This window comes from Erythrolamprus reginae, chromosome 4 (assembly GCF_031021105.1).
Source record: "Erythrolamprus reginae isolate rEryReg1 chromosome 4, rEryReg1.hap1, whole genome shotgun sequence".
Classification (NCBI taxonomy): Eukaryota; Metazoa; Chordata; class Lepidosauria; order Squamata; family Dipsadidae; genus Erythrolamprus; species Erythrolamprus reginae.
The window spans coordinates 135753343-135779568 of NC_091953.1; the positions used below are offsets into that span (position 1 = coordinate 135753343).

The 26226-nt window shown below is 40.9% G+C and overlaps 1 protein-coding gene across 1 annotated transcript in view; it reads right to left on the bottom strand.

Annotated features, from left to right (window-relative positions):
* OLFM4 (olfactomedin 4) overlaps nt 1-26226 on the bottom strand; it is a 146385-nt gene that overhangs the window by 24173 nt on the left and 95986 nt on the right. The window contains exons 2-4 of the mRNA XM_070751375.1: nt 25077-25133; nt 18130-18282; nt 5009-5221 (exon numbers count right to left, since the gene is read on the bottom strand). Of these exons, the coding sequence (XP_070607476.1) occupies nt 5009-5221; nt 18130-18282; nt 25077-25133 (423 nt within the window). The remainder of the gene's footprint in view (nt 1-5008; nt 5222-18129; nt 18283-25076; nt 25134-26226) is intronic.

Sequence of the window (26226 nt, forward strand, 5' to 3'; positions counted from 1 at the left end):
TGTAAACCACTTAGAGAGGCTATAAAGCACTGTGAAGTGTTATATAAGTCTAAGTGCTATTACTATTGTCCTTCCTTCCTTCCTTCCTTCCTTCCTTCCTTCCTTCATTCATTCATTCATTCATTCCTCCCTTCCTATGCACTGCAAGCTACTCAAAGAGCCTTGCTGGCACAGTGGTTAGAGTGCAGTACTGCAAGCTCCTTCTGCTGATCACCAACTGCCAGCAGTTTGGCAGATCGAATCTCAGTAGGCTCAAGGTTGATTCAGCCTTCCATCATAGAAACATAGAAACATAGAAGACTGACGGCAGAAAAAGACCTCAGGGACTGCCTTTTGCTGCACGAATCCCAGTGACCAGTTAGGTCCCACAGAGTGGGTCTTCTCCAGGTCCCGTCAACTAAACAATGCCGCTTGGCGGGACCCAGGGGAAGAGCCTTCTCTGTGGCAGCCCCGGCCCTCTGGAACCAACTCCCCCCAGAGATTAGAATTGCCCCCACCCTCCTTGCCTTTCGTAAGCTACTTAAAACCCACCTCTGCCGCCAGGCATGGGGGAATTGAGATGCTCTTTCCCCCTAGGCCTTTACAATTTTATGCATGGTATGTCTGTATGTATGTTTGGTTTTTTATATTAATGGGTTTTTAATCATTTTTAGTATTGGATTATTATTGTACACTGTTTTATTATTGCTGTTAGCCGCCCCGAGTCTCCGGAGAGGGGCGGCATACAAATCCAATAAAACTAAACTAAACCTCATGGTCCATCTAGTCTGCCCTTTTACTATTTTTTGTATTTTATCTTAGGATGGATCTATGTTTATCCCAGGCATGTTTAAATTCAGTTACTGTGGATTTACCAATCACGTCTGCTGGAAGTTTGTTCCAAGCATCTACTACTCTTTCAGTAAAATAATATTTTCTCATGTTGCTTTTGATTTTTCCCCCAACTAACGTCAGATTGTGTCCCCTTGTTCTTCCAAGGTGGGTAAAATGAGGACCCCGATTGTTGGGGGCAATATGCTGACTCTCTGTAGACCACTTAGAGAGGGCTGTAAAGCACTGTGAAGCTGTATATAAGTCTAAATGCTATTGCTATTGCATACTGAGTCAGCCCACAGTCAGGAGTTTGATGCTAACTAGCTGAAGATTGATAGCCTTCCATCCTTCCAAGGTGGGTAAAATGAGGACCCAGATTGTTGGGGGCAAGAGGCTGATTCTGTAAACAGTTTAGAGAGGACTGTAAAAGTATTATGAAGTGCTATATAAGTCTAAATGCTCTTGCTACTTTCACCTATAAGTGTTCAATTCTACGTTGGTCTGTTCTTGTTTGTGTTATTATCATATATATATATAAAAAACTGTGTTCAGTTCTGGAGACCTCACCTACAAAAAGATATTGACAAAATTGAACGGGTCCAAAGACGGGCTACAAGTATGGTGGAAGGTCTTAAGCATAAAACCTATCAGGAAAGACTCAATGAACTCAACCTGTATAGTCTGGAGGACAGAAGGGAAAGGGGGGACATGATTGAAACATTTAAATATGTTAAACGGTTAAATAAGGCCCAGGAGGGAAGTGTTTTTAATAGGAAAGTGAACACAAGAACAAGGGGACACAATCTGAGGTTAGTTGGGGGAAAGATCAAAAGCAACATGAGAAAATATTATTTTACTGAAAGAGTAGTAGATGCTTGGAACAAACTTCCAGCAGACGTGGTAGATAAATCCACAGTCACTGAATTTAAACATGCCTGGGATAAACATATATCCATCCTAAGATAAAATACAGAAAATAGTATAAGGGCAGACTAGATGGACCATGAGGTCTTTTTCTGCTGTTAAAACTTCTATATTTCTATGTTTCTATTCTGAGTCAGCCCACAGTCAGGAGTTTGATGCTAACTAGCTGAAGATTGATAGCCTTCTATCCTTCCAAGGTGAGTAAAATTAAGACCCTAGATTGTTGGGGGAAAGAGGCTGACTCTGTAAACTACTTAGTGAGGGATGTAAAGCACAATAAAATGGCATTTAAGTCTAAGTGCTATTGCTAGTCTCATCTACAAGCATTCAATTCTACATTGGTCTTTTCTTGTTTGTGTTTATTTATTTATTTATTTATTTATTATTTGGATTTGTATGCCGCCCCTCTCCGAAAACTCGTGTTATTATCATATATATATAAATCTGCTAAACATGCTTCTCTTTTGCACATATTCATTTCTTGCAGCATTTTGTTGGTACAACAAAGCCCTGCTTTTCAGTCATATCTATGTGCAGGAAGCGTGAACCAATCCTACTATTCTTAATGCACAGATTCTACAAAACCTCAAACACGAAGGCGAGCATGAGACAAACTGAGTGATATTATCTCTCGGTGGGCAATTTCCAATTTCTTCCACAATATCAGTAACAAAAAAAAAAGCGATAACACACTACTTTGGCATAGTTTCCAAGAAAGCCGTCCGTTATCTCAGCAGGAACTTTATTTACAAGGTCAAATTCCTCCAGTTGTTCTTTCTTATATTCCTAAGTGTTTTCGGTCTCTGTTCCTGGTGTTTATTCTTCTTGACTTCAGCTGTTTGGGACTTTTTTACACTCGTTATCTTTCCCTCAATGCCCATAAGCTTTGGCAATCTTTAAAAAAAAACCTTTCCTTTATTTTGTTTTTAAGTTTGGGGTTTTGCAGAACAAGATGAAACCCTATCCAGCATCTTTTCTTGGGAAGATTTCTAAGGGAAGACAAGGAGGGAGAAGAATGGAAGAACCACACCTGGAGTATTGCATCCAGTTTTGGTCACTGCACTATATAAAAAAAAAGATGTTGAGACTCTAGAAAGAGTGCAGAAAAAACAGGATGATTAAGGGACTGGGGGCCAAAACATATGAGAAGAGAAGAGGAGACGAGGAGAGGAGAAGAGAAGAGAAGCAGAAGAGGAGAGGAGAAGAGAAGAGAATAGGGGAAGAGAAGAGGAGAAGAGGAGAGAAGAAGAGAAGAGGGGAAGAAAAGGAAGAGGAGAAGAGAAGTAGAAGAGGAGAGGAGAGGGGAAGAGAAGAGGAGAAGAGGAGAGGAGAAGCAGAAGAGGAGAGGAGAAGAGAAGAGAAGAGGGGAAGAGAAAAGGAGAAGAGAAGAGGAGAGAAGAAGAGAAGAGGGGAAGAAAAGGAAGAGGAGAAGAGAAGTAGAAGAGGAGAGGAGAGGGGAAGAGAAGAGGAGAAGAGGAGAGGAGAGGAGAAGAGGAGAAGAGAAGCAGGAGAGGAGAGGAGAAGAGAAGAGAAGAGGGGAAGAGAAGAGAGAGAAGAGAAGAGGAGAGAAGAAGAGAAGAGGGGAAGAAAAGGAAGAGGGGAAGAGAAGTAGAAGAGGAGAGGAGAGGGGAAGAGAAGAGGAGAAGAGGAGAGGAGAAGAGGAGAAGAGAAGAGGAGGAGAGGAGAAGAGGAGAGGAGAGGGGAAGAGAAGAGGAGAAGAGGAGAGGAGAAGAGGAGAGGAGAAGAGGAGAAGAGAAGAGGAGGAGAGGAGAAGAGGAGAGGAGAGGGGAAGAGAAGAGGAGGAGAGGAGAGGAGAAGAGGAGAGGAGAAGAGGAGAAGAGAAGAGGAGGAGAGGAGAAGAGGAGAGGAGAGGAGGAGAGGAGAGGAGAAGAGGAGAAGAGAAGCAGAAGAGGAGAGGAGAAGAGAAGAGGGGAAGAGAAGAGGAGAAGAGGAGAGAAGAAGAGAAGAGGGGAAGAAAAGGAAGAGGAGAAGAGGAGAAGAGAAGTAGAAGAGGAGAGGGGAAGAGAAGAGGAGAAGAGGAGAGGAGAAGAGGAGAAGAGGAGAGGAGAAGAGGAGAAGAGGAGAGGAGATGAGGAGAGGAGAGGAGAAGAGAATTCTTTATTGGCCAAGTGCCTCCCCAGCCCTTCCTGGAGGCCCTCCGGAGGCCGAAAATACCTTCCCAGGTATTTTGGAAAACATTCTCTACAAAGAATGTTTTCCCAACCCGGTCTTTGTAGTTTTATTTTTCTTTTCCATTGCTTTACTTGCTCTGAATGTTTCTTTCCAGCCCTAACCAGGTACTAACAATGTTTAGTTTAGTTTAGTTTAGTTTATTTAGATTTGTATGCCGCCCCTCTCCGAAGACTCGGGGCGGCTAACAACAATAAAAAACAATGTAACAAATCTAATATTAAAAAGTAATCTAAAAACCCCAATTTAAGAGACCAATCATACCAACAAACATACCATGTATAAATTCTATAAGCCTAGGGGGAAGGGAGAAATTTTTTTTTTCAATGTTCCCAGCTCTTACTGGCTTGCAAGCTCTCTCATTGTTACTCTCTCCTAATAAATTTTTTTTCAAAAAAAAGCCCTAATCAGGGGATAAAATAATGTGCTATATACATGCATATATACAGTGGTACCTCTACTTATGAACTTAATTCGTTCCTGACCAGGTTCTTGAGTAGAAAAGTTTGTAAGATGAACCAATTTTTCCCATAGGAATCAATGTAAAAGCAAATAATGCGTGCGATTGGGGAAACCACAGGGAGGAATCTCCCAGGAGATTCCTAGAGAGGCCCCATGGAGGCTTCTCCCTGCCTTTTCCGGCCCTGTTTCCTCCAAGAAGATTCCTAGAGAGGCCCCACAGAGGCTTCTCCCTGCCTTTTCCGGCCCTGTTTCCTCCAAGGAGATTCCTAGAAAGGCCCCACAGAGGCTTCTCCCTGCCTTTTCCGGCCCTGTTTCCTCCAAGGAGATTCCTAGAGAGGCCCCACAGAGGCTTCTCCCTTCATTTTTCAGTTACAGTTTTGTAGATTCGGGTTTGTAAGTGGAGAATGGTTCTTGAGAAGAGGCCAAAAAAATGTTGAACACCCGGTTCTTATCTAGAAAAGTTTGTAAGTAGAGGCGTTCTTAGGTAGAGGTACCACTTTATTGTTGAATATAGAAGTTTCTTATTTAAATCAACCCTGCTGTGTCAGTCTAGCTGTGTGCTTTCTGGATTTAATTTTCTGCAACGAACTCTGACAAAAGCCGAAAGAAAGATTTTTACCTCGACATACAACTGCTCCACCAACACGTTGCTTCCAGTCAGCGACGTCTTCAGCTGAACGATCAACGTCTCCATCTCCTTGATCTCCAGTTTGATTAATTCGAAATCCAACTCTGTGTAACTTATGCTGGATTTCTCCATGTGCTCGACCTTGACGGTTAAATTTAGGATCTTTTCTTCATAGAGCGCAACTAATTTGGTGTACTCGCTCACCTGCAAATAGGTAAAGAAAGGCATTCCATCTGAGTCAATGTCTCGAAGATCCTTTTTCAGAGATTCCATCTTTTTAGAATCGCACCGAGATCAAAATATCAACTGAGCCCAGAGGCTTAGCTAACGCCGTCTTTATTTATAGACTAAAACTCATAGCTAAGATTGCAGATGAAAGTCCCCCGATAAAGTAAATAATCTGTAGAATAGGATGAAAAAAGCGGTATCATTTATCAGAAACATTCTTCCCGGGTTTTGTAACCAAAGACTAGAAAAAGTGCAGCAAAACCTCACAAAAATTTTTATCCAAGAGCTCCTCTGTTTGATTTCTTCCTCTTCTTACTTTAATTAATGTAATTTGTTACATTTATAAGCCATTGAACTCCTGTCCTCCTCCTCTTCCTCCCTCTCTTCTTCTTCTCCGTCTCCTCTTCTTCCTCCTCTTCTTCTCCTCCCCCCCTCCTCCTCTTCTTTTTCTCCGTCCCTTCCTCCTCCTCATCTCCTCCTTCTCCTTCTCCTTCTCTTTCTCTTTCTCTTTCTCCATCTCCTTCTTATTCTCCTCCTCCTCCTCCTTCTTCTCTTCCTCCTCCTCTCCTCCTCCTCCTCTTCCTCCCCCTCCTCCTCTTCTTCCTTCTCCTCTTCTTTTTCTCCTTCCCTTCCTCCTCCTCCTCTCCTCCTTCTCCTTCTCCTTTTTCTTCTCTTTCTCTTTCTCCATCTCCTTCTTATTCTCCTCCTCCTCCTCTTCCTCCTCCTCTTATTCTCCTCCTCCTCCTTCTCCCTCTCCTCCTCCTTTTTCTCTTCTTCCTCCTCTCCTCCTCCACCTCTTTCTCCTCCTCCTCCTATTCTTCTTTTTCTCCTCCTCCTCCTATTCTTCTTCTCCTTCCCTTCCCTTCCTCTTCCTCCTCTCCTTCTCTTTCTCCATCTCCTCCTTATTCTACTCCTCCTCCCTCTCCTCCTCCTTCTCCTTTTTCTCTTCCTCCTCCTCTCCTCCTCCACCTCTTCCTCCTCCTATTCTTCTTTTTCTTCACCTCCTCCCCCTCCCTTTTTTTTTTTTGAAGTTATTCAGTTGAAATCCTCTCAAAATTATTTCCAACTCAATGCCAAAATAAAAAACTAAAAAAAAAATAGCACTGGAGCTTTGGGGGGAAAAAACTACCTCTGCGTAATGATGCCACGATGGATTACATGCGGGCAATTGGCCATGAAATCTACAGCTCTGCATCTCCACCACTTTCGGGTCAACAACTTGACATACAGCCCGAAGGATGGTAAACGGCAGGTACGCCGTTGTGGAATGGATCAAAGGACCCACCCAAAACACAGCTGGTTCAAGATCTTTTTCCTTGGCTGATATGAGGAACTGAATGATTGATAGAATGCCTGTGGTCCATGCTCAAAAACTAGCTGGCATGACAGTGAATAGCCATTAACAGTGAGTGGCCAGACAAAGACAAACAGAGAGGGTGACTCAGAGAAATAAGCTATAAACTTTAGCTTGTGGCAATCTGCAACACTTGCAGCCTATATATTGCCAACCCAACAGTTAGGGACACAGTCCTAACAACAACAACAAAAGGGAAACCTTGCCTTGTGGTGTCAAAATGCCCCTTTATCATTAATTAATTAATTAATTAATTAATTAATTCATTCATTTATTTATTCATTGGATTTGTATGCCGCCCCTCTCCGTAGACTCGGGGCGGCTAACAGCAATGATAAAAACAACATGTAACAATCCAATTAATAAAACAACTAAAAACCCTTATTATAAAACCAAACATACACACAAACATACCATGCATAACTTGTAATGGCCTAGGGGGAAGGAATATTGGTGGGTTTGGATTTGTTTCTATGTACTGTTTTTACTATTATTGTGAGCCGCCCCACGTTTGCAGAGAGGGGCGGCATATAAATCCAATAAATCTAATCTAATCTAATCTAATCTAATCTAACACTTGCAGCCTATATATTGCCAACCCAACAGTTAGGGACACAGTCCTAACAACAACAACAAAAGGGAAACCTTGCATTGTGGTGTCAAAATTCCCCTTTGTCATATTATTATTATTATTATTATTATTATTATTATTATTATTATTATTATTTATTGGATTTGTATGGCGCCCCTCTCCGCAGACTCATAGTTCCAAAGGTGCTTTTTTTCAAGAGGCAAGTGGAATTTCCGGTTTATCTTTGCTTCTCATTCAAAAAGCTTCTTCAGAACTCTTGGTAAGAAGCCACAGTTGCAACCAAAAAGTTCAATAAAAGTTCAATAAAAACCAAACAGAGATTTACTACCCTGAGATTAACACTCCTGTTTATTTACTGACCCATCCACCCGAAGCCAAAAGCAAACTAACCACTTTGTGTGAATTAATGAAGATGTAGATCACTTCCCAGAGGCACCAAATTTTCTCCAGTGACAGCAACAAATCCGGGCTGGGTGGGTTCTTGATTCAGCTAGTTCTTAACTTACAACAGTTCATTTTAGCGACCATTCAAAGTGGCAAAGGGATTGGAAAACAATGACCGCTTTTCACAGTGATGACCTTTCCGGCGTCCTCACAACCATGCAATCAAAACACAAATTCTTGGCAATGGACTCGTATTTACAACCATTGCTTGTGTCCCAAAGTCACATCATTCCCTTCAGCAATAAGGAAACCATTTCCACTTAACAGTAGGGCAGTGTTTCCCTACCTTGGCAACTTGAAGATATTTGGACTTCAACTCCCAGAATTCCCCAGCCAGCAAATGCTGGCTGGGGAATTCTGGGAGTTGAAGTCCAGATATCTTCAAGTTGCCAAGGTTGGGAAACACTGCAGTAGAATACCTAACTTATCAGCTGCAGTCTTTCACTTCATGAATGGAAGCAAGAAAAGTTGTAAAACAAGGCACTGGACAAACAGCTTACTTAACCCCAAAAAATGTGGTCGTAAGTTAAATCATTTTTTCCCCCTCCAGCATAAAATAAAAAAACAATACATAGTTTCCAACACAAAGTCAAACTTATTATCAAACATATACATTTTTTTCTTTTTACTTTGTAACCGTTCAATGGACGCTCTTATATCTCTTTCTTTCACAAAAGGACTGTAGAAACATATAATATCGTATATACTGTTCAAAGAAATAAAGGAACACTCCAAGAACCCATCCTAGATCTGAATGAATGAAATATTCTCATTGAATCCTTTGTTCTGTACAAAGTTGAATGTGCACAACAGCATGTGAAATTGGCTGTCAATCAGTGTTGCTCCCTAAGTGGACAGTTCGATTTCACAAAAGTTGGATTTACTTGGATTTACTTGGATTTATTTATTTATTTGTTTGTTTGTTTGTTTTGTCCAATACACAGTAATACACAATAAAGGTTATAGAGGATATATTCTAATAGAATATATTAAAGAAAGAATATAACTAGAGAGAATAGCAGAAAAGATATAAGAGATAGAAGAGATAGAAGGAATAGAAAAGATTGAAGAGATAGAAGAGAAATATATGAGATATAGGACAGAGTATAGGACAGGGGACGGAAGGCACTCTGGTGCACTTATGTATTGTGTTGTTTAAGTGTTCCCTTTATTTTTTTGAGTAGTGTATAATATCTTACATATTCAAAAACCTCTTAAAATACAGCTTTTTTTCCATCTAACCGCCCCGAGTCTATGGAGAGGGGTGCCATACAAATCTAATAAATAAACAAACAAAAATATAAATATAAATATAAATATAAATATAAATATAAATATAAATATAAATATAAATATAAATATAAATATAAATATAAATATAAATATAAATATAAATATAAATATAAATATAAATATAAATATAAATATAAATATAAATATAAATATAAATATAAATATAAATATAAATATAAATATAAATATAAATATAAATATAAATATAAATATAAATATAAATATAAATATAAATATAAATAAAATTAAAACATTACAATAACCTTTACATTTATCGCTGGTCATCAAATTCACATCTTACAAATCTATTGAACTAATTGTTCCAAAAAACAGTTTTCTTATAATCATCCAAGCACAGTAGATTATATATAAAATGATTCTTCATATTGCAACAAGTTGAGGACATCCTGTATTTTGAGAGGGGAAGAAACCCGCATCAAAAGTGCTGTGTAAACCTTTGAGACAATCAACTAGCTAAAAAAGGAAGGGAAAAAAAGACTGAAGCCTTTCTCCTTCAGCAATCAGCACCCATCAGCAATCATGTCCGAGATGAACATCAGATCAACACTCGAGAAGCAAACAATTCCTCAATCAAGAAAACAGCCAAAGAAGCCAACAGCAAACCTCTGAGATCGCCCCCACCAAGACATTAGAATATAAACTAACAATGAGCCCCACTCCTTACCAGCACCTTGAGGTTTGACTACTGCAATGCTCTCTACGTGGAGCTACCTCTGAAGAGTGTTCGGAAACTTCAAATCGTGCAAAATGCAGCCGCAAGAGCTGTCATGGGCCAAAGTGATCACCTTGGCGTCCTTAGCAACCTGCCGGTGACATCAAAGCTCCGCCCCCTGAATCTCTTCGTGGGAGGGATTCCCCAGCTCCTTCAAAGGGAGGTCTTCACGTAAAAATAAACATTGTTATTTTTACGTGAAAGGACGCCGCAGCAGCGCTGCAAGCAAAGGGCGGTCCTTTCATGTAAAAATAAACATGTTTATTTTTATGTTTATGTTTATTTTTATGTGAAAGGACCGCCCTTTGCTTGCAGTGCCGCTGCAGTGTCCTTTTTCGTAAAAATAACAATGTTTATTTTTACGTGAAGACCTCCCTTTGAAGGAGCTGGGGAATCCCTCCCACGAAGAGATTCCGGTGATGTCAAAGCTCCGAACGCTGAACACGACCCGGAACTTTGCCCAAAGTTTGGACAAAATTCGGGTTTGTGTTCGGCATACCGAACACCGCAAAATTCGGTACGGACCCGAATTGTGTGGGTTCAGTTCGCCCATCACTATTCTTAAGTAGAGGCGTTCTTAGGTGGAGGTACCACTGTATTTCATTTCCTTTCGAAGTGATTCCGAGCACAGAACTCAAACCCCAGACACGAAAGTATTTTAATGGATGGCCTTGTCATGATAACAAGTAGCATTAAGCAAATCCTCAGCAAAATCACTCACAGAGAGATTACAAAAGCCATACAGGACACATTGTAAGAACACCGCACATGATGGTTTGTGCTGAAAAGAAACACATTCGTGCGTGCACAAACACACACACACACACATACACAGCCCTTTGGATAAAAGCTGTGTCCTCCCGTTCTTTTGTCTCCGAGCCATTTTCAAGAAGAGTGATGCGTTGATGAGAGACATCAATCACTTGGTTCTGGCAAAGAGCAGCTCAGACGGCATGTTCATTCAGAAGAAATGTGCATTAAACACCACTTCCAAACGGTTTTAACCCTGAGATACAATGAGCAACCCTGAACAATTATCTTGTTTTTTTCCCCCTCTCCGTATTTAAAAAAAAATATGTGTCAAAACGAAATCAGTCCCTTCGATTGCCGCCGTAGCAACCAAACACATTTCCATGATCGGTTCCCATTGGATAAAGCATCGTTCTGCATCCAGCTGCTGAGGTTTTTTGCAACACAACTGGCCCAGAAGACCCCCAACAGATTTGCAAAGCAACAAAGTTATATCTTTCTTTTTCATTCTACAGAGGGATGATTGAGTCTGTCATCTGCACCTCTGTAACTGCCTGGTTTGGCTCTGACACAGACTTCAGAGGATAATCAGAACTGCAGAAAAAAATCAGAACCTATTCTGTCGGGCTCTCTGGTAGACTCCTCCCAAAAATTCACAGGTACAAATTTCAGACACACGCATGTTTGAAAATTCCAAACAATGTTCTTTATAATGAAAATTCACTTAAACCAAGCCCTCTTTTGGTATAGCAAAGAGCACTGGTCTCCAAACAAACTGGTAATTTGTACAAGTCCCTTATCAATTCTGTGATACTTAGCTTGCAGCTTTGAGGCAATTCACAGTTCTTCTTCTTTCACAAAGCAACACACACTTTGCTCTGGTTTAGTTTCAAAGCGGAGAAAAATCAGCACACAAAAGGTCAAAGTCAGTAAAGCAGGCAGGAAACACAACGATCAGATAATCCTCCACAATGGCCAAACCCACAGGCTGCTATTTATAGCAGCCTTACTAATGACCACAGCCCCACCCAACCACAGGTGGCCTCATTTTCTTTGATAATAATCTCTCAGTTGTTGTTGCTTATGCATCGCTCTCCGCATGTGTGGCTGTATCATTAACGCTTGTTCTGAATCCAAGGAGGAGCTAGATAATTGATCTCCTTCTGAGCTGTCTGCCACACTCTCCTCCTCCCTGTCACTCATGTCTTCTTGGTCAGAGGAGCCTTCATCATCAGATTCCACCGGGGGCAAAACAGGCCTGTGGCATGTGGATGTCTCCCTCACATCCACAGTCCTTGGGGCAGGAACTGGGGCAGAGCTAACCACAACAGAACCTAAGAAGAGCCATGCTGAATTGGGCCAAAGCCCATCGAGTCCAGCATTCTGTGTCCCACAGTGGCCCAACAATTGTCCATGGGGATCTTGAGCAGAAAGAGAAGGCAAGACCCTCCCTTTCCCTTGACCCACAACAAATGGTACCCAAGGGAATCCTGCCTGCCTCAACCAACATAGAGACAGCACTTGGACATCCATTTCGATAACCACCTATGATACACTTGGCATCCATGAATCTGTCTCATCCTGCCTTGAAGCTATCCAGGCTGACAGCTGTCACGACCTCTTCTGGAAGTGAATTCCATCAACCAAGGACCCTATGGGTGAAGAAATATTTCCCTTGATTTGTCCTCACTTTCTTACCTAGGAGCTTTAGGGAGGTACCCCTCGTCTTTGTATTGTGAGATAAAGAAAAGAATTGTTCTCTCTCCACCTTTTCTATCCCCTGCATGATTTTATACACTTCGATCAAGTCACCCTTTAAACGCCGTCTTTCAAGGTTGAAGAGACCAAGGAGTTGCAACCTGGTTTCATAAGCGAGGGGCTCCATTTGCTGCCAACCTGCCTTCCATTGAGGACTAGTATACTGCATGAGGCAAAAAGAGGGCTGTGAAAATATTTACTGACCCCTGGCATCCTGGACACAAACTGTTTCAACTTCTACCCTCAAAACGTCGCTACAGAGCCCTGCACACCAAGACAACTAGATACAAGAACAGTTTTTTCCCAAACGCCATCACTCTGCTAAACAAATAATTCCCTCACCACTGCCAAACTATTCACTAAGTCTGTATCACTATTATTCTTCTCATCATTTTCATCCTTCCTATTACTTATCTCTTCCCACCTATGACTATAACCTTGTTGATTGTATCTTTACTATTTCTGTCATTTTATTTAGTTTATGATTTGATTGCTTATTTAGTGTCCTATAACTATCACTATGATTCTTGATGAGTGTATTTTTATGTACACTGAGAGCATCTGCACCAAAGACAAATTCCTTGGGTGTCCAATCACACTTGAACAATAAGGAATTCTATTCTATTCTATTCTATTCCCTTAAACATCTTGGTTGCTCTTCTCTGCAGTCTTTCTAAACTCTCAACATTCTTTATGCAACATATACATTTGCATTGTATATATGGTGTGTACATGGATTGCATACATGGATAACAGAATACGTGGATAGAAGAAGGAAAAGAGATATGATCTTTGGTCAACCCCATTCCTATTTCCGAAATAAAGTTATCGTTTAAGAAAAGCGTCTCTGAGATTGATTCTAAGCCCACCCTCACTCCGCTCTTGATTTATATGGGAAGATTTATCAGTGACATACTCCAAAGTAGAATGTTCTCTTTCTTCTTGAAGGAACTTTTGAGAAAGAGAACGGCCAGGGGCAGTCGTTGACTAAAAAGGAAGCACCACGGCTTTGCTTTTGATCTGAAGATCCCAGATAGACTCATAAATCACCACATCAGCTCCCTTCCCTTCCTTCCTAAGCAATGCAGTGAAGCTCCATAGTCAATGCGCTCAGATCTGAATGCTGTTCTATGCCACCAAGGCCATTTCCTACCACATAGAATAGAGTTGGGTAGAGTAAAGTAGAGTAGAGTAGAATAGAATAGAATGTAGAGTAGAGTAGAATAGAACAGAACAGAACAGAATAGAATGTAGAGTAGAGTATTGTAGAGTAGAGTAGAGTAGAGCAGAGTAGAATAGAATAGAATGTAGAGTAGAGTAGAGTAGAATAGAATGTAGAGTAGAATAGAATAGAATAGAATAGAATGTAGAGTAGAGTAGAGTAGAATAGAATGTAGAGTAGAATAGGATAGAATAGAATAGAATGTAGAGTAGAATAGAATAGAATAGAATGTAGAGTAGAATAGAATAGAATGTAGAGTAGAGTATTGTAGAGTAGAGTAGAGCAGAGTAGAACAGAACAGAATGTAGAGTAGAATAGAATAGATTAGAACAGAACAAAACAGAACAGAATGTAGAGTAGAATAGAATAGAGTAGAGTAGAGTAGAATAGAACAGAACAGAATGTAGAGTAGAGTAGAATAGAATAGATTAGAACAGAACAGAACAGAACAAAACAGAACAGAATGTAGAGTAGAATAGAATAGAGTAGAGTAGAATAGAACAGAACAGAACAGAATGTAGAGTAGAGTAGAATAGATTAGAACAGAACAAAACAGAACAGAACAGAACAGAATGTAGAGTAGAATAGAGTAGAGTAGAGTAGAATAGAACAGAACAGAATGTAGAGTAGAGTAGAGTAGAGTAGAGTAGAGTAGAGTAGAATAGAATAGAATAGAATAGATGGTTGGGGGTCACCACAACATGAGGAATTGTATTAAGGGGTTGCAACATTAGAAAGGTTGAGAACTACTGTGGTAGAACTTCCAACATAAGGATCCAAACTATAACCTTTCTATTTTTTTAATTTCCAATTTCATTTCCATATTTCAATGAAAAATATGCAGCCTTTCAATGAGGGATCGGAGAATCTCCAACTCCTTCAGCCCCTTCCTTCTCGCGTGTGTGTGTTTGTGTGCGTGTGTTTTTCTTTCGAAACGAGTAAACGTCTTGCTGATTATACCTGGCGAGAAAATGATGAATATTTATGGCCGGGAATTTATAATTGAGTGCTCTGTCTTTTCCTTCTGATTAATTCAAGAAAACCTCATTCATTGCCAGACCAATCAATGGCAGGTTGCTGGAGCAGGCAAAGCGCTTTCTCCCGGACAGTTAATTGAAACCCTGCATATATTTTTTTTCATCAAGCAGAGGAAATATTCAAATATTCTGGGAAAGAAGGGGGCCTCCCCCGTTCTTCTCACCCCGGGTTTTCTGGACATTGAAGAGCTGTGGAATGAATTTGCAGTGAGTTTTCTCCCTTGAATTTTTGCAAAGGGAATAAGGGCCAACTCCACAAAGCCAACAATAGCACAACATATTCTGTAATTTTTGGAGTATAAGATGCACCGTTCCCCCCCCAAAAGAGGCTGAAAAATTGGGTGTGTCTAATAATAATAATAATAATAACAACAACAATAACAACAACAACAACAATAATAATAATAGAGAAAAAGAACATTGCAATCCCAGGAGACAGCAGAATTGAGGAGAAGCAGCTAGAGAAATTAGTGAAATACGAAGATCTAAAAATCGAGCTGCAACGACTCTGGCATAAGCCCGTGAAAGTGGTCCCAGTGGTACTTGGCACGCTGGGCACAGTACCAAAGGATCTCAGTGGACATTTGAAAGCCATCGGAATTGACAAAATCTCCATCGGTCAATTGCAAAAGGCCGCTTTACTGGGATTGGCAAACGTAATTCGCCGCTACATCAAGCGTCCGACTGGTGATGAAATACGAAATCCAGCATAGTGATCTTGTAATAATAATAATAATAATAATAATAATAATAATAATAATAATAATAATAATAATGTTATTGTTGTTGTTGTTGTTGTTGTTATTATTATTATTATTATTATTATTATTATTATTATTATTATTATTAGATTAGTATGCCGCCCCTCTCCGAAGACTCGGGGAGGCTCCCAACAACAATAAACAATATGGTACAAATCCAATAATTAAAACTATAGTTAAAAACCCACTACCTAAAAACAATCAACACTACCCAATGATAACCACACATAAATCTTACTAGCCAAAGGGGATATATCAATTACCCCATGCCTGGCGATATAGATAGGTCTTCAGAGTCTTGTGGAAGGCGAGGAGGGTGGGGGCAGTTCGAATCTCTTGATTCCAGATGGTCAGGGCCTCCACAGAGAAGGCTCTTCCCCTGGGTCCTGCCAGATGACATTGTTTAGTCGACAGGACCCGAAGAAGGCAGACTCTGTGGGACCTGATTGGCCGCCGAATGTAGCTTTTTTTTTTTTTTGGAAGCTTTTTTTCCACGGCCTAATGAAGTGCCAATGATCTTCTGGACTTGCAGGATTTTTTTGAATTTTTTTCTGAGCCCTAAGTCTCTGCAGGCTTGTTTTCATTGTTACTCCCTCCATAAAAGTTTTTTTCCAGCCCTAACGAAGTGCCAGCGATCTTCCCAGCTTGTAGGCTTGTTTTCATTGCTACTCCAAAGTTTTTTCCACAGTCCTAAGTCTTTGCTGGCTTGTTTTCATTGCTATTCCCTCTGAAAAAGGTTTAAAAACAATGTGCTGAAGCTGACCAGATTAAAGATGCTAGCCAGATGAATACCTGGTAGGTAGATTTTTCCCCTATTTTCCACCCCCAAAACCAAGGTACATATAATACTCCAGTGTATTTTCATTGCTATTGCCTCCAAATATGATTTTTTTTCAGCCCTAACCAGGTGCTAACAATCTTCCCGGTTTGCAGGATTTTTTCATTGATGCTCCGAAGAAGGTTTTTTCCAGCCCTAAAGTCAATGCAGACCTATTTTCATTACTACTCCCTCCGAAGAATGTTTTTTCCATCCCTAAATCTTTGCAGGCTTTTTTTCATTGTTACTCTCTCTGAATAAGGTTTTTTCCAACTCTAACCAGGGGATAAAATAATGTGCTGAAGCTGACCAGACTAAGGATGCTAGCCAGATAAATATCTAGTAGGCAGATTTTTCCCCATATTTTCCTCCCTCTTCCCTACCGGAGCTACATGTGGCTCATTTTCCCTACTGGAGCTAGGTGTGGCCCATTTTCCCTACCAGAGCTACGTGTGGCCCATTTTCCCTACCGGAGCTACGTGTGGCCCATTTTCCCTACCAGGTTAGGTTAGGTTAGGTTTATTGGATTTATATGCCGCCCCTCTCCACAAACTCGGGGCGGCTCACAACAATAATAAAAAAAACAGTACAGTACATAATACCAGAGCTACGTGTGGCCCATACCAGTAGGAACCCAGTATTGGTCGCAACCACCACCATTCCCCATCATGGACCAAGCTGGCTGAGGCTACTCAACGTTGATGTCCTGCAACATATTTATGGCAAGTTCCCAGGCTTGTTTTTGTAGCCTCGGGAGGGAAACATTAAGCATTCGGGGGGAAACCAAGAACTAGCTAAGTTCAACTTAAGGTACCTGCGCCTCTCGGAGAGAGAAGAATGATGGATAATTGAAAAGGCTTAAGTGCTTCTTGCTGACATTCTTCCTCTCACATAAATAACACAGAGAACGCAGCTAGATTGAGGTCAGGACTTCAGGGTGGGATGCTCTTTGCCAAAAGTCTTCCCAGCCCTTTTGAAGGTCCACCAGCTGCTACAAGTAGAGGAAGATACTGTAGTAGAACATACGCCTGAATTGATTTTGTTCCTGTCTTTCCTACGGAAGAACCTCAGAGATGGACAGAGGAAGATGCACAGCTAATGGGTCACTGTTACAATTTGCCCAGGGCTTTTCGAGATAAAGGAGTACAATATTCTGAAGGGGCAGTCCTTAGCTTTTTTTTTTTTAGTCTGTCCATCTGTCTGTCTTTTATCTCTGCATCCATCTGTCCATCCACCACTCCACCCATCCACTAATCCACCTATCTACCTATCCATCACTCTGTAAGTCCATCCAGCTATCCATTGATCCATCTAAATCTGTCTGTCTGTCTGTCTCTGTCTGTCTGTCTGTCCATCCATACCCATCTCTCTGTGTGTGTGTCCGTCCATCCATCCATCTATCTATCTATCTATCTATCTATCTATCTATCTATCTATCTATCTATCCATTCATCACTATCATTTCTCTATATATATCCAGCTATTCAGCTCTCTCGCTCTCTCCCCCTCTACCTCTCTCTCTACATTTATCTCTCCCTCTACATCTATCTCTACCACTATCCCTATCTATTTATTTATCTATCTATCTATTTATCTATCCATCCATCTGTCTCTATCTCTCTATCAAGCTATTTATCTCTATCTCTATATCTTTATCCTATCTATCTATCTATCTATCTATCTATCTATCCATCTATCCATCCATCCATCCATCCATCTATCTATCTCTATCTTTCTATCCAGATATCCAGCTATTTATCTCTCTCCCTCCCTCTCTCCCTCCTTCTCTCTCTCTCTCCCTCCCACCCCACCTTTATGCCATCCATCTCCCTCAGAAGGTTACTCTGGGCCGCTTCCAAGCTTGGCTTTCCTTGATGTTGTCATGACTCACACACAAAGATCTCCACACGCTCATGTTGAGACCATGAAAATTTGCCCCAACTGCACAAGAAATTAAGAGACCACCCACATTACTTCTCAGCTTCATAAGAATTCCACCAAAACAAGGAAGCTACCTGTGAAACGAGACCTTGAAGCACCTGAGAAGGTCCACCTAAACATTGCTACCAGATCTGCTGCCTTTTGGCTTGGGTCTCCTAATGATAAAGGCTGAAGCCACTTACTTTTGAAAGTTCACTGTGAAATTTTGCGGAGAGCTGCTCTGCCAGAATTTCAAGGTATTCCACTTTCTGTACAGGAAACGTTGTATCCGGCAGGTAAACCGAGCACTGGCACATTCCATAGTCATCCACGACACCGGTCACGTTGGCAAATGGCTGGGGGGGGGGGGGATTTAAAAGAAGGAAGTTTCAGTAATCCACCTAGACAAAGACATTTCACTCTTATTTATTTAATATATTTATTTTGTCAAGTACGTTTTGGTAATATACAATTTTTATTTATTTATTTATTTTTTGTCCAATACACAATGAGGGTTTTAGTGGGTATATATCTATATACACATAGTAAAATACATGATGAAGGTTATAGAGGAGATACTCATAATAAAATATATCTAAGAAATAATAGAAAAGAAGATATAGTAATAGAACATATCAATGAAAGAATAGAAGAAGAGATATAGGAATAGAGGAAAGGTATAGGAGATATAGGAGAGCAATAGGACAGGGGACGGAAGGCACTCTAGTGCACTTGTACTCGCCCCTTACTGACCTCTTAGGAATCTGGAGAGGTCAACCGTAGATAATCTAAGGGTAAAGTGTTGGGGGTTTGGGGATGACACTATGAAGTCTGGTAATGAGTTCCACACTTCGACAACTCGGTTACTGAAGTCATATTTTTTACAATCAAGTTTGGAGCGGTTAATATTAAGTTTAAATCTGTTGTGTGCTCTTGTGTTGTTGTGGTTGAAGCTGAAGTAGTCGCTTGTGGGCAATACTTAGATCTTGTTTAAGGCGTCTTAGTTCTAGGCTTTCTAGGCCCAGGATTGAAAGTCTAGTCTCGTAGGGTATTCTATTTCGAGTGGAGGAGTATCTTTGGACATTTTCAAGGGTGTTAATGTCTGAGATGCGATATGGGTTCCAAACAGATGAGCTGTATTCAAGGATCAGTCTGGCAAAAGTTTTGTAAGCTCTGGTACGTAGTGTGAGATTGCCAGAGCAGAAGCTACGTAGGATTAGGTTTACAACTCTTGAAGCCTTCTTGGCTATATTGTTGCAGTGGGCTTTGGCACTTAAATCTTTTGTTATTAGTATACCAAGGTCTTTAACCGAGTGGGGATTATCTGTGATAATTTGATTATTCAGTTCGTATTTGGAGTTCAGATTCTTCTTCCCAATGTGTAGGACAGAGCATTTGCTGGTTGAGATTTGGAGTTGCCATGTGTTAAACCACTCAGAAACAGCGTCAAGGTCTTTTTGGAGAGTAGTTGTGTTATCGGTGGTGTTGAAGAGTTTTACATCGTCAGCGAAGAGGACACAGTTGCTTGTGATGTAACAATCTTTATATACATGATACTACAGAGTCTGGTAGTGAGTTCCATGCATCAACTACTCGGTTACTAAAGTCATATTTCCTGCAGTCGAGTTTGGAGCAGTTTACTTTAAGTTTGTATCTGCTGTGTGCTTGTGTGTTGTTGTGGTTGAAGCTGAAGTAGTCATTGACAGGAAGGACATTGCAGCAGATGATTTTATGGGCTATGCTTAGGTCGTGTTTAAAGCGACGTAGTTCTAAGCTTTCTAAACCTAGGGTTGCGAGTCTAGTTGTGTAGGGTATTCTGTTGCAAGTGGAGGAGTGGAGGGCTCTTCTAGTAAACTATCTCTGGACATTTTCTAGAGTGTTTATGTCCCAAATGCGGCGTGGGTTTCAGACCAATGAGCTGTATTCAAGGATTGGTCTGGCAAAAGTTTTATATGCTCCGGTTAGTAGCGTGAGATTATTGGAGCAGAAGCTACATAGGATTAGGTTAATGATTCTTGAAGCCTTTTTGGCAATGTTGTTGCAGTGGGCTTTGGCACTTAGGTCATTGGATATGATTATTCTAAGTGTGGGTTTTCTGCAAGGTCTTGTTTATTCAGCTTGTATTTGGTGTTCTGATTCTTTTTGCCAATGTGTAGGATGGAGCATTTGTTGGCTGAGATTTGGAGTTGTCAGATGTTTAACCATTCAGACACAAAGTCAAGATCTTTTTGGAGAGTAGCTGTGTTAGAATAGAATAGAATAGAATAGAATAGAATTTTCATTTATTCATTTGTCCAATACACAAATACATAGGAAGAAAAATAGACATGTAATAATATATATAAGGGTAAAGTGAACTTAGAGGAGAGGATATATGAAAGGGAGAGAATATATATGATAGGTGAAAGAGAGGAAAGACAATTGGACAGGGGACGAAAGGCACACCAGTGCACTTATGTACACCCCTTACTGGCCTCTTAGGTACCTGGAGAGGTCAATCGTGGAGAGTCTAAGGGAGAAATGTTGGGGGAATAGAATAGAACAGAATAGAATAGAATTCTTTACTGATCAAATGTGATTGCACACACAAGGAATTTGTCTTTGGTGCAGATGCTCTCAGTGTACATAAAAGAAAAAGATACATTTGTCAAGAATCAAATATCGGTGGTCAATGTTCACCCTGGTAAAACCAAACCACGAGTTCTAGAAACTTATTGAGACATAAATTAAAGTGATTCACAAAATATATTTTTTTTCAAAAAAAGACACAACTTGGCTAGAATAATTAGAACCGTTATTAAATCGCAAAGCGTCCTTCATCTGAACCGACTTGAAGATTAATGCTTTGCAGAAGAACTCAATAAAAATCACAAAGCAAAACAGCCTTTTTTTCCCCATGAATAATGCTTTTAAAATGATCTGTGTCCCAAACCGAAAGATTATAATGGAATCTACAGTGGTTAGTTTACTAGTTGTTGTTTTTTTAACTTTATTTTATTTTAAAAAGCTGTTCTTCCGGATTGGAGAATCATGACTTTTAATTGAAAGCAACTTGGAATCGTATATATCTACCTTGATTTAGTACGCCATGCTCTCACTTACCCAATCAATACTGAGCAGGCATAGAAGAATGCGGTGGGAGTGGGGGACACTTTAATCCATTACAATTGACGGAAAGAGAGAGAGAGAGAGAGAAACCATCTAGCTAAACTCGGCTGCCACTTGGGGGTGTAATATCCTGATCGTTCTTCCTATAGAGTTGATTTCCCTGCTTCCCTGCAATCTATCGCTTCTGCTCAGCTCAGCAGTTTTTTGCAGCCCGCCAAGGAAAACAATCCTTGAAAGTTTGCCTTGAAATAGCTTCGCGATGCGTCTCTAAACAGTCACATTTTTCCTTGGCCTGGAATTTCTCGAGAGCCGGTGGTGCCTTAAAGCTGCTAATGTTGAAAAGAATAACAGAGCTGGAAGGGACCTGGGAAGTCGTCTAGTCCACCCCGTTAAAACCACCGTTAAAACCTGGCAGGTTTGGGATCAGGAATGATTGAGTGTATGCCTGACTTTTGGGGTTATTTATGTAATTTAATGCTAGTTGCCACAGAGAAGGCTCTTCCCCTGGGGCCCGCCAAACGACATTGTTTGGTCGATGGGACCCAGAGAAGGCCAACTCTGTGGGACCTTATCGGCCGCTGGGATTCGTGCGGTAGGAGGCGGTTCTGGATGTATTCTGGCCCAATGCCATATAGGGCTTTAAAGGTCATTACCAACACTTTGAATTGTGACTGGAAACCGATCGGCAGCCAGTGCAGGCCGCGGAGTGTTGCAGAAACGTGGGCGAATCTAGGAAGCCCCACGATGGCTCTTGCGGCCGCATTCTGCACAATCTGAAGTTTCCAAACACTTTTCAAAGGTCGCCCCATGTAGACAGCGTTGCAGTAATTGAACCTCGAGGTGATGAGGGCATGAGTGACTGTGAGCAATGACTCCCTGTCCAAATAGGGCCGCAACTGGTGCACCTGGATTTGCTCTCATTCCAGACTGGAGGGTACAGCAAGTCCTCAACTTACAACTGTTTGTTTAGTGACCGTTCAAAATTATAACAGCACCGGAAAGAGTGACTTGTGGCCATTTTTCCATACTTAACAAAGGTTGTAGCATCCCCATGTGATCAAAAGAGAGCTGTCATTGGCTTCCTATTAGTCTTTGGGCACAATTCAAGGTTTTGTTTATTACCTATAAAGCCCTATATTGCTCATACCTAGAGCTCAGAGCACCAGGTTCTGTCAACTAAGCAGTACCAGTCAGTGGGCCCGTGACAGAGAGCCTTCTCTGTGGTGGCCCTGGTTCTTTGGAACCAACTACCTCCTGAGGTCCATACTGTCCCCACCCTACTTGTCTCCCAAAAAGCCCTGAAAACCTGGATTTGCCATCAGGCCTGGGGGGCGGCGTGAAAACTGACATCTTTTAATTCCAGCCTAGACATGATTTGATTGGGATGTTCGGAATTATGACTGTTGTGATCATATTTAAAGGGTTATATATTATTATTAATTGTTGTATTTTAATCATTTCATACTGGTTTTATTTTTGTTGTAAACCGCCCTGAGTGGGCAGCATACAAATATAAATGGATGAATTAATTAATTAATTACTACCACATTGTAGGCATGGCTTATGCAGGATGCCCGGCATTTTCTTTCAACATCTTTCAGTGCAAATGAATGAATGAATGAATGAATGAATGAATGAATGAATGAATGAATGAATGAACGAATGAATGAAGTGATTAATGAAGTAATTAATGAAGTAATGAATGAAGTAATGAATGAAGTAATTAGTGAAGTAATTAGTGAATGAATTAATGAATTAATGAATTGAATTAATGAATTGAATTAATGAATTGAATTAATGAATTGAATTAATGAATTGAATTAATGAATTGAATTAATGAATTAATGAATTAATGAATTAACAAATTAACAAATTAACAAATTAATGAATTAACGAACAAAGTGATTCTTATTAAGTGTGCATGATACACAAGATTGCATTCAAGACTTGACTTTGTTCTCTCTGATGGATTTTGAAACTAACCAGTGGTAGAGTCTATGGAGACTCTCAAACATCCAGGTTACGGTGGCCCCAGAGCAGGTACTTTTTTTCAAAAGAACTGGATTTTCTTGGGGTTCTTTCAGTGATGGGCTACCAATTTTTTTACTACCATACTGTGGGTGTGGCTTATGCATTTTGTTTTAACATCTTTCAGTTGCAAATTGGGTGCTCTGGGGTGGAGCTCCATTTTTGCTACCCCACTGCGTTCCCCCACCTGTCTGGGCAATAGCCCAACCCTGATTATCTACTATATAAGTGTATGTACACACATGCACACACACAAGCACAGCTCTTCTAAAATTATGCACATTCAATCTCATTTACTGTGATAGGAAAAACATACCCAGAGCCCAGAAGGGAAAGGAAGAAGAAGAAGAAGAAGAAAAAAATAAAAATTTTGCTACCGGTTCTGCATACCTGACCGTACCTGTAGGAGCCCATCACTAGGTTCTTTTCCTTGTAAATATCGTATTTGTCATCCAAGAAGCTTCCTTGGTTCTCTCTTAAGGTTTTGGGTTTTTTTAAAGGCAAGGAAAAGAACTTTTTTGGAACAGCCAGTGCAAGAGTTTCTGCATCGTGTTACTTGCTTAGCTGTCTTCCGTATCAGTGATTTATCAAGAGGCCTCACCTTCACGGGGGCACTATTAAGGCTCTACACATTAGTGATATATCAGCAGAGCGATGGCTGGATGGTGCCGTAAATCAGTGCTGTGGATTGCCTCTTAGAAGCATTTAAAAAAATCAAATTAGACAAAGCCGTTGAGGCTATCAAAGCTTTAAGCCATCCTCACGCAACAGGGGAAAGGGACTCTGGAGGTCTTCTAGTCCAGCCCACTGCTCAGGTAGAAAACTCTATACCATAGAAGATAGATGATAGATGAAAAATGATTGATAGGTAGGTAGGTAGGTAGATAGATAGATAGATAGATAGATGATAGAGTAGATAGTTAGAGTAGGTAGATAGAGTAGGTAGATAGATAGAGATAGATAGGTAGGAAGGCAGGAAAGATAGATAGATAGATAGATAGATAGATAGATAGATAGATAGATAGAGAGAGAGAGAGAGAGGGAGAGAGAGGGAGAGAGAATATAGTAGGTAGTTAGAGTAGGTAGATAGATGATAGATAGATAGAAGATAGATAGATGATAAGTAGGTAGTAGGCAGGCAGGCAGGCAGACACACGGATAAACAGATAGACAGATAGACAGACAGGCAGGTAGGCACACAGACAGATAGATGATAGGTGATAGGTGATAGATGGATAGATGGACAGATAGGCAGAGAGAGAGAGAAGGGGATAAAACTGCAGAAAAAGCAATTGCTGCCAACCTGCCTTCAATTCAGGATCTGTATACCGCACAAGTCAAAAAGAGAGCTGTGAAAATATTTACAGACCCCTTGAATCCTGGACATAAATTGTTTTGCATCCTTCCCTCAAAACGATGCACTCCACACCAAGACAACTAGACACAAAAACAGTTATTCCCAAACGCCATCACTCTGCTAAACAAATAATTCCCTCAGCTCTGTCAAACTATTCTCTAAGGCTGCACTACTCTTACTATGAGTCTTCTCATTGTTCCTATCACCCATCCCCTCCCACTTAGGATTGTATGACTTATATCCTTATGATTTATATTAATATTAATATTGATTGCTTACCGATTGCTTATTTGTACCCTGTGACGATCATTAAGTGCTGTACCTCATGATTCCTGATGAATGCATCTTGTCCTTTTATGTACACTGAGAGCATATTTATTTATTTTATTTATTTATTGGACTTAATAATATGCACCAGATGTACCAAAGACAAATTCCTTGTGTGTCCACTTGGGCAATAAATAATTCTGTTCTGTTCTCTTAGATAGGTAGACAGGTAGATAGGTAGGTAGACAAATTCAATCCTGGCTAAGTCTTGAGTGGCATATAAACTGGCCTATTTTGCTCCACTCTAACTACTTTCATTTCATCCAATGTTCAGTTTCATTGCAAAAAATGCATTTTTTTTTAAAGGAAGAGAATCTTAAAACCATTTACCTCTGCAGCACGAGTTGGCTCTGGAAATAAGGGATCCTCTCCAGATGTAGCTGGATACTAGAAGACAGACAGATAGATAGATAGATACAAGTGTCGTTATTGATCGGTCTCTAATTGATGACTAGCACAGTGTGGAACATCGAGTATTGAATTTCTGCATTTCAAACCCAGCCAGGAGGGATGCACTTATCTCTGGGAAGATTGTTTGTTTGTTTTTGGGAGGGGGGGTGTTGTATCTTTGTGATTCCTGGCAACAACTTGGTCAAATCCGTGCAATTCTTTTTTCCTTGGCCATTTGTTTTGGAAGTGACCTGTGTTTCCTGGCCCAGATGATATTATCTAGTTTGGATAAAGAAACATCTGCAAAGAAAACAAGCTTAGAAAACACTAAGGACCTCATATTCGTCTTCTTCTTCTCCTTCTCCTCCTCCTTCTCCTCCTCCTCCTCCTCATTCGCCTTCTCATCCTCCTCCACCACCACCACTACCACCTTCTTCTTCTCCTCCTTCTCTTTCCCCTTCTCCTTCTTTTTGTCCTCCTCCTCCACCACCACTAATACCTTCTCCTCCTTCACCTCCTCCTCCTTTTTCTCCTCCTTCTCCTCTACCTCCTTCACCTTCTCTTCCACCACCACCACCACCATCACCACCTTCTTCTTCTCTTTCTCCTTCTCCTTCTTCTCCTCCTCCACCACCACTGCCACCTTCTCCTTCTCTTCCTCTTCCTCTTCCACCACCACTACTACCTTCTCCTTCTTCTCCTCCTTCTCCTCCTCCTCCTTCACCTCCTCCTCCTTCTCCTCCTCCTTCACATTCTCTTCCACCCCCATCACCACCTTCTCATTTCTCTTTCTCTTTCTCCTCCTTCTCTTTCTCCTTCTTCTTCTTCTCCTCCTCCTCCACCCCCACTGCCACCTTCTCCTTCTCCTCTTTCTCCTTCTCCTTCTCCTTCTCCTGCTCTTCCTCCACCACCACCACCACCACCACCACTATCACCTTCTCCTTCTTCTCCTCCTTCTCCTTCTCCTCCTCCTCCTTCACTTCCTCCTCCTTCTCCTCCTTCCCCTTCTCCTCCTTCACATTCTCTTCCACCACCATCACCACCTTCTCCTTTCTCTTTCTCTTTCTCCTCCTTCTTCTCCTCCTCCTCC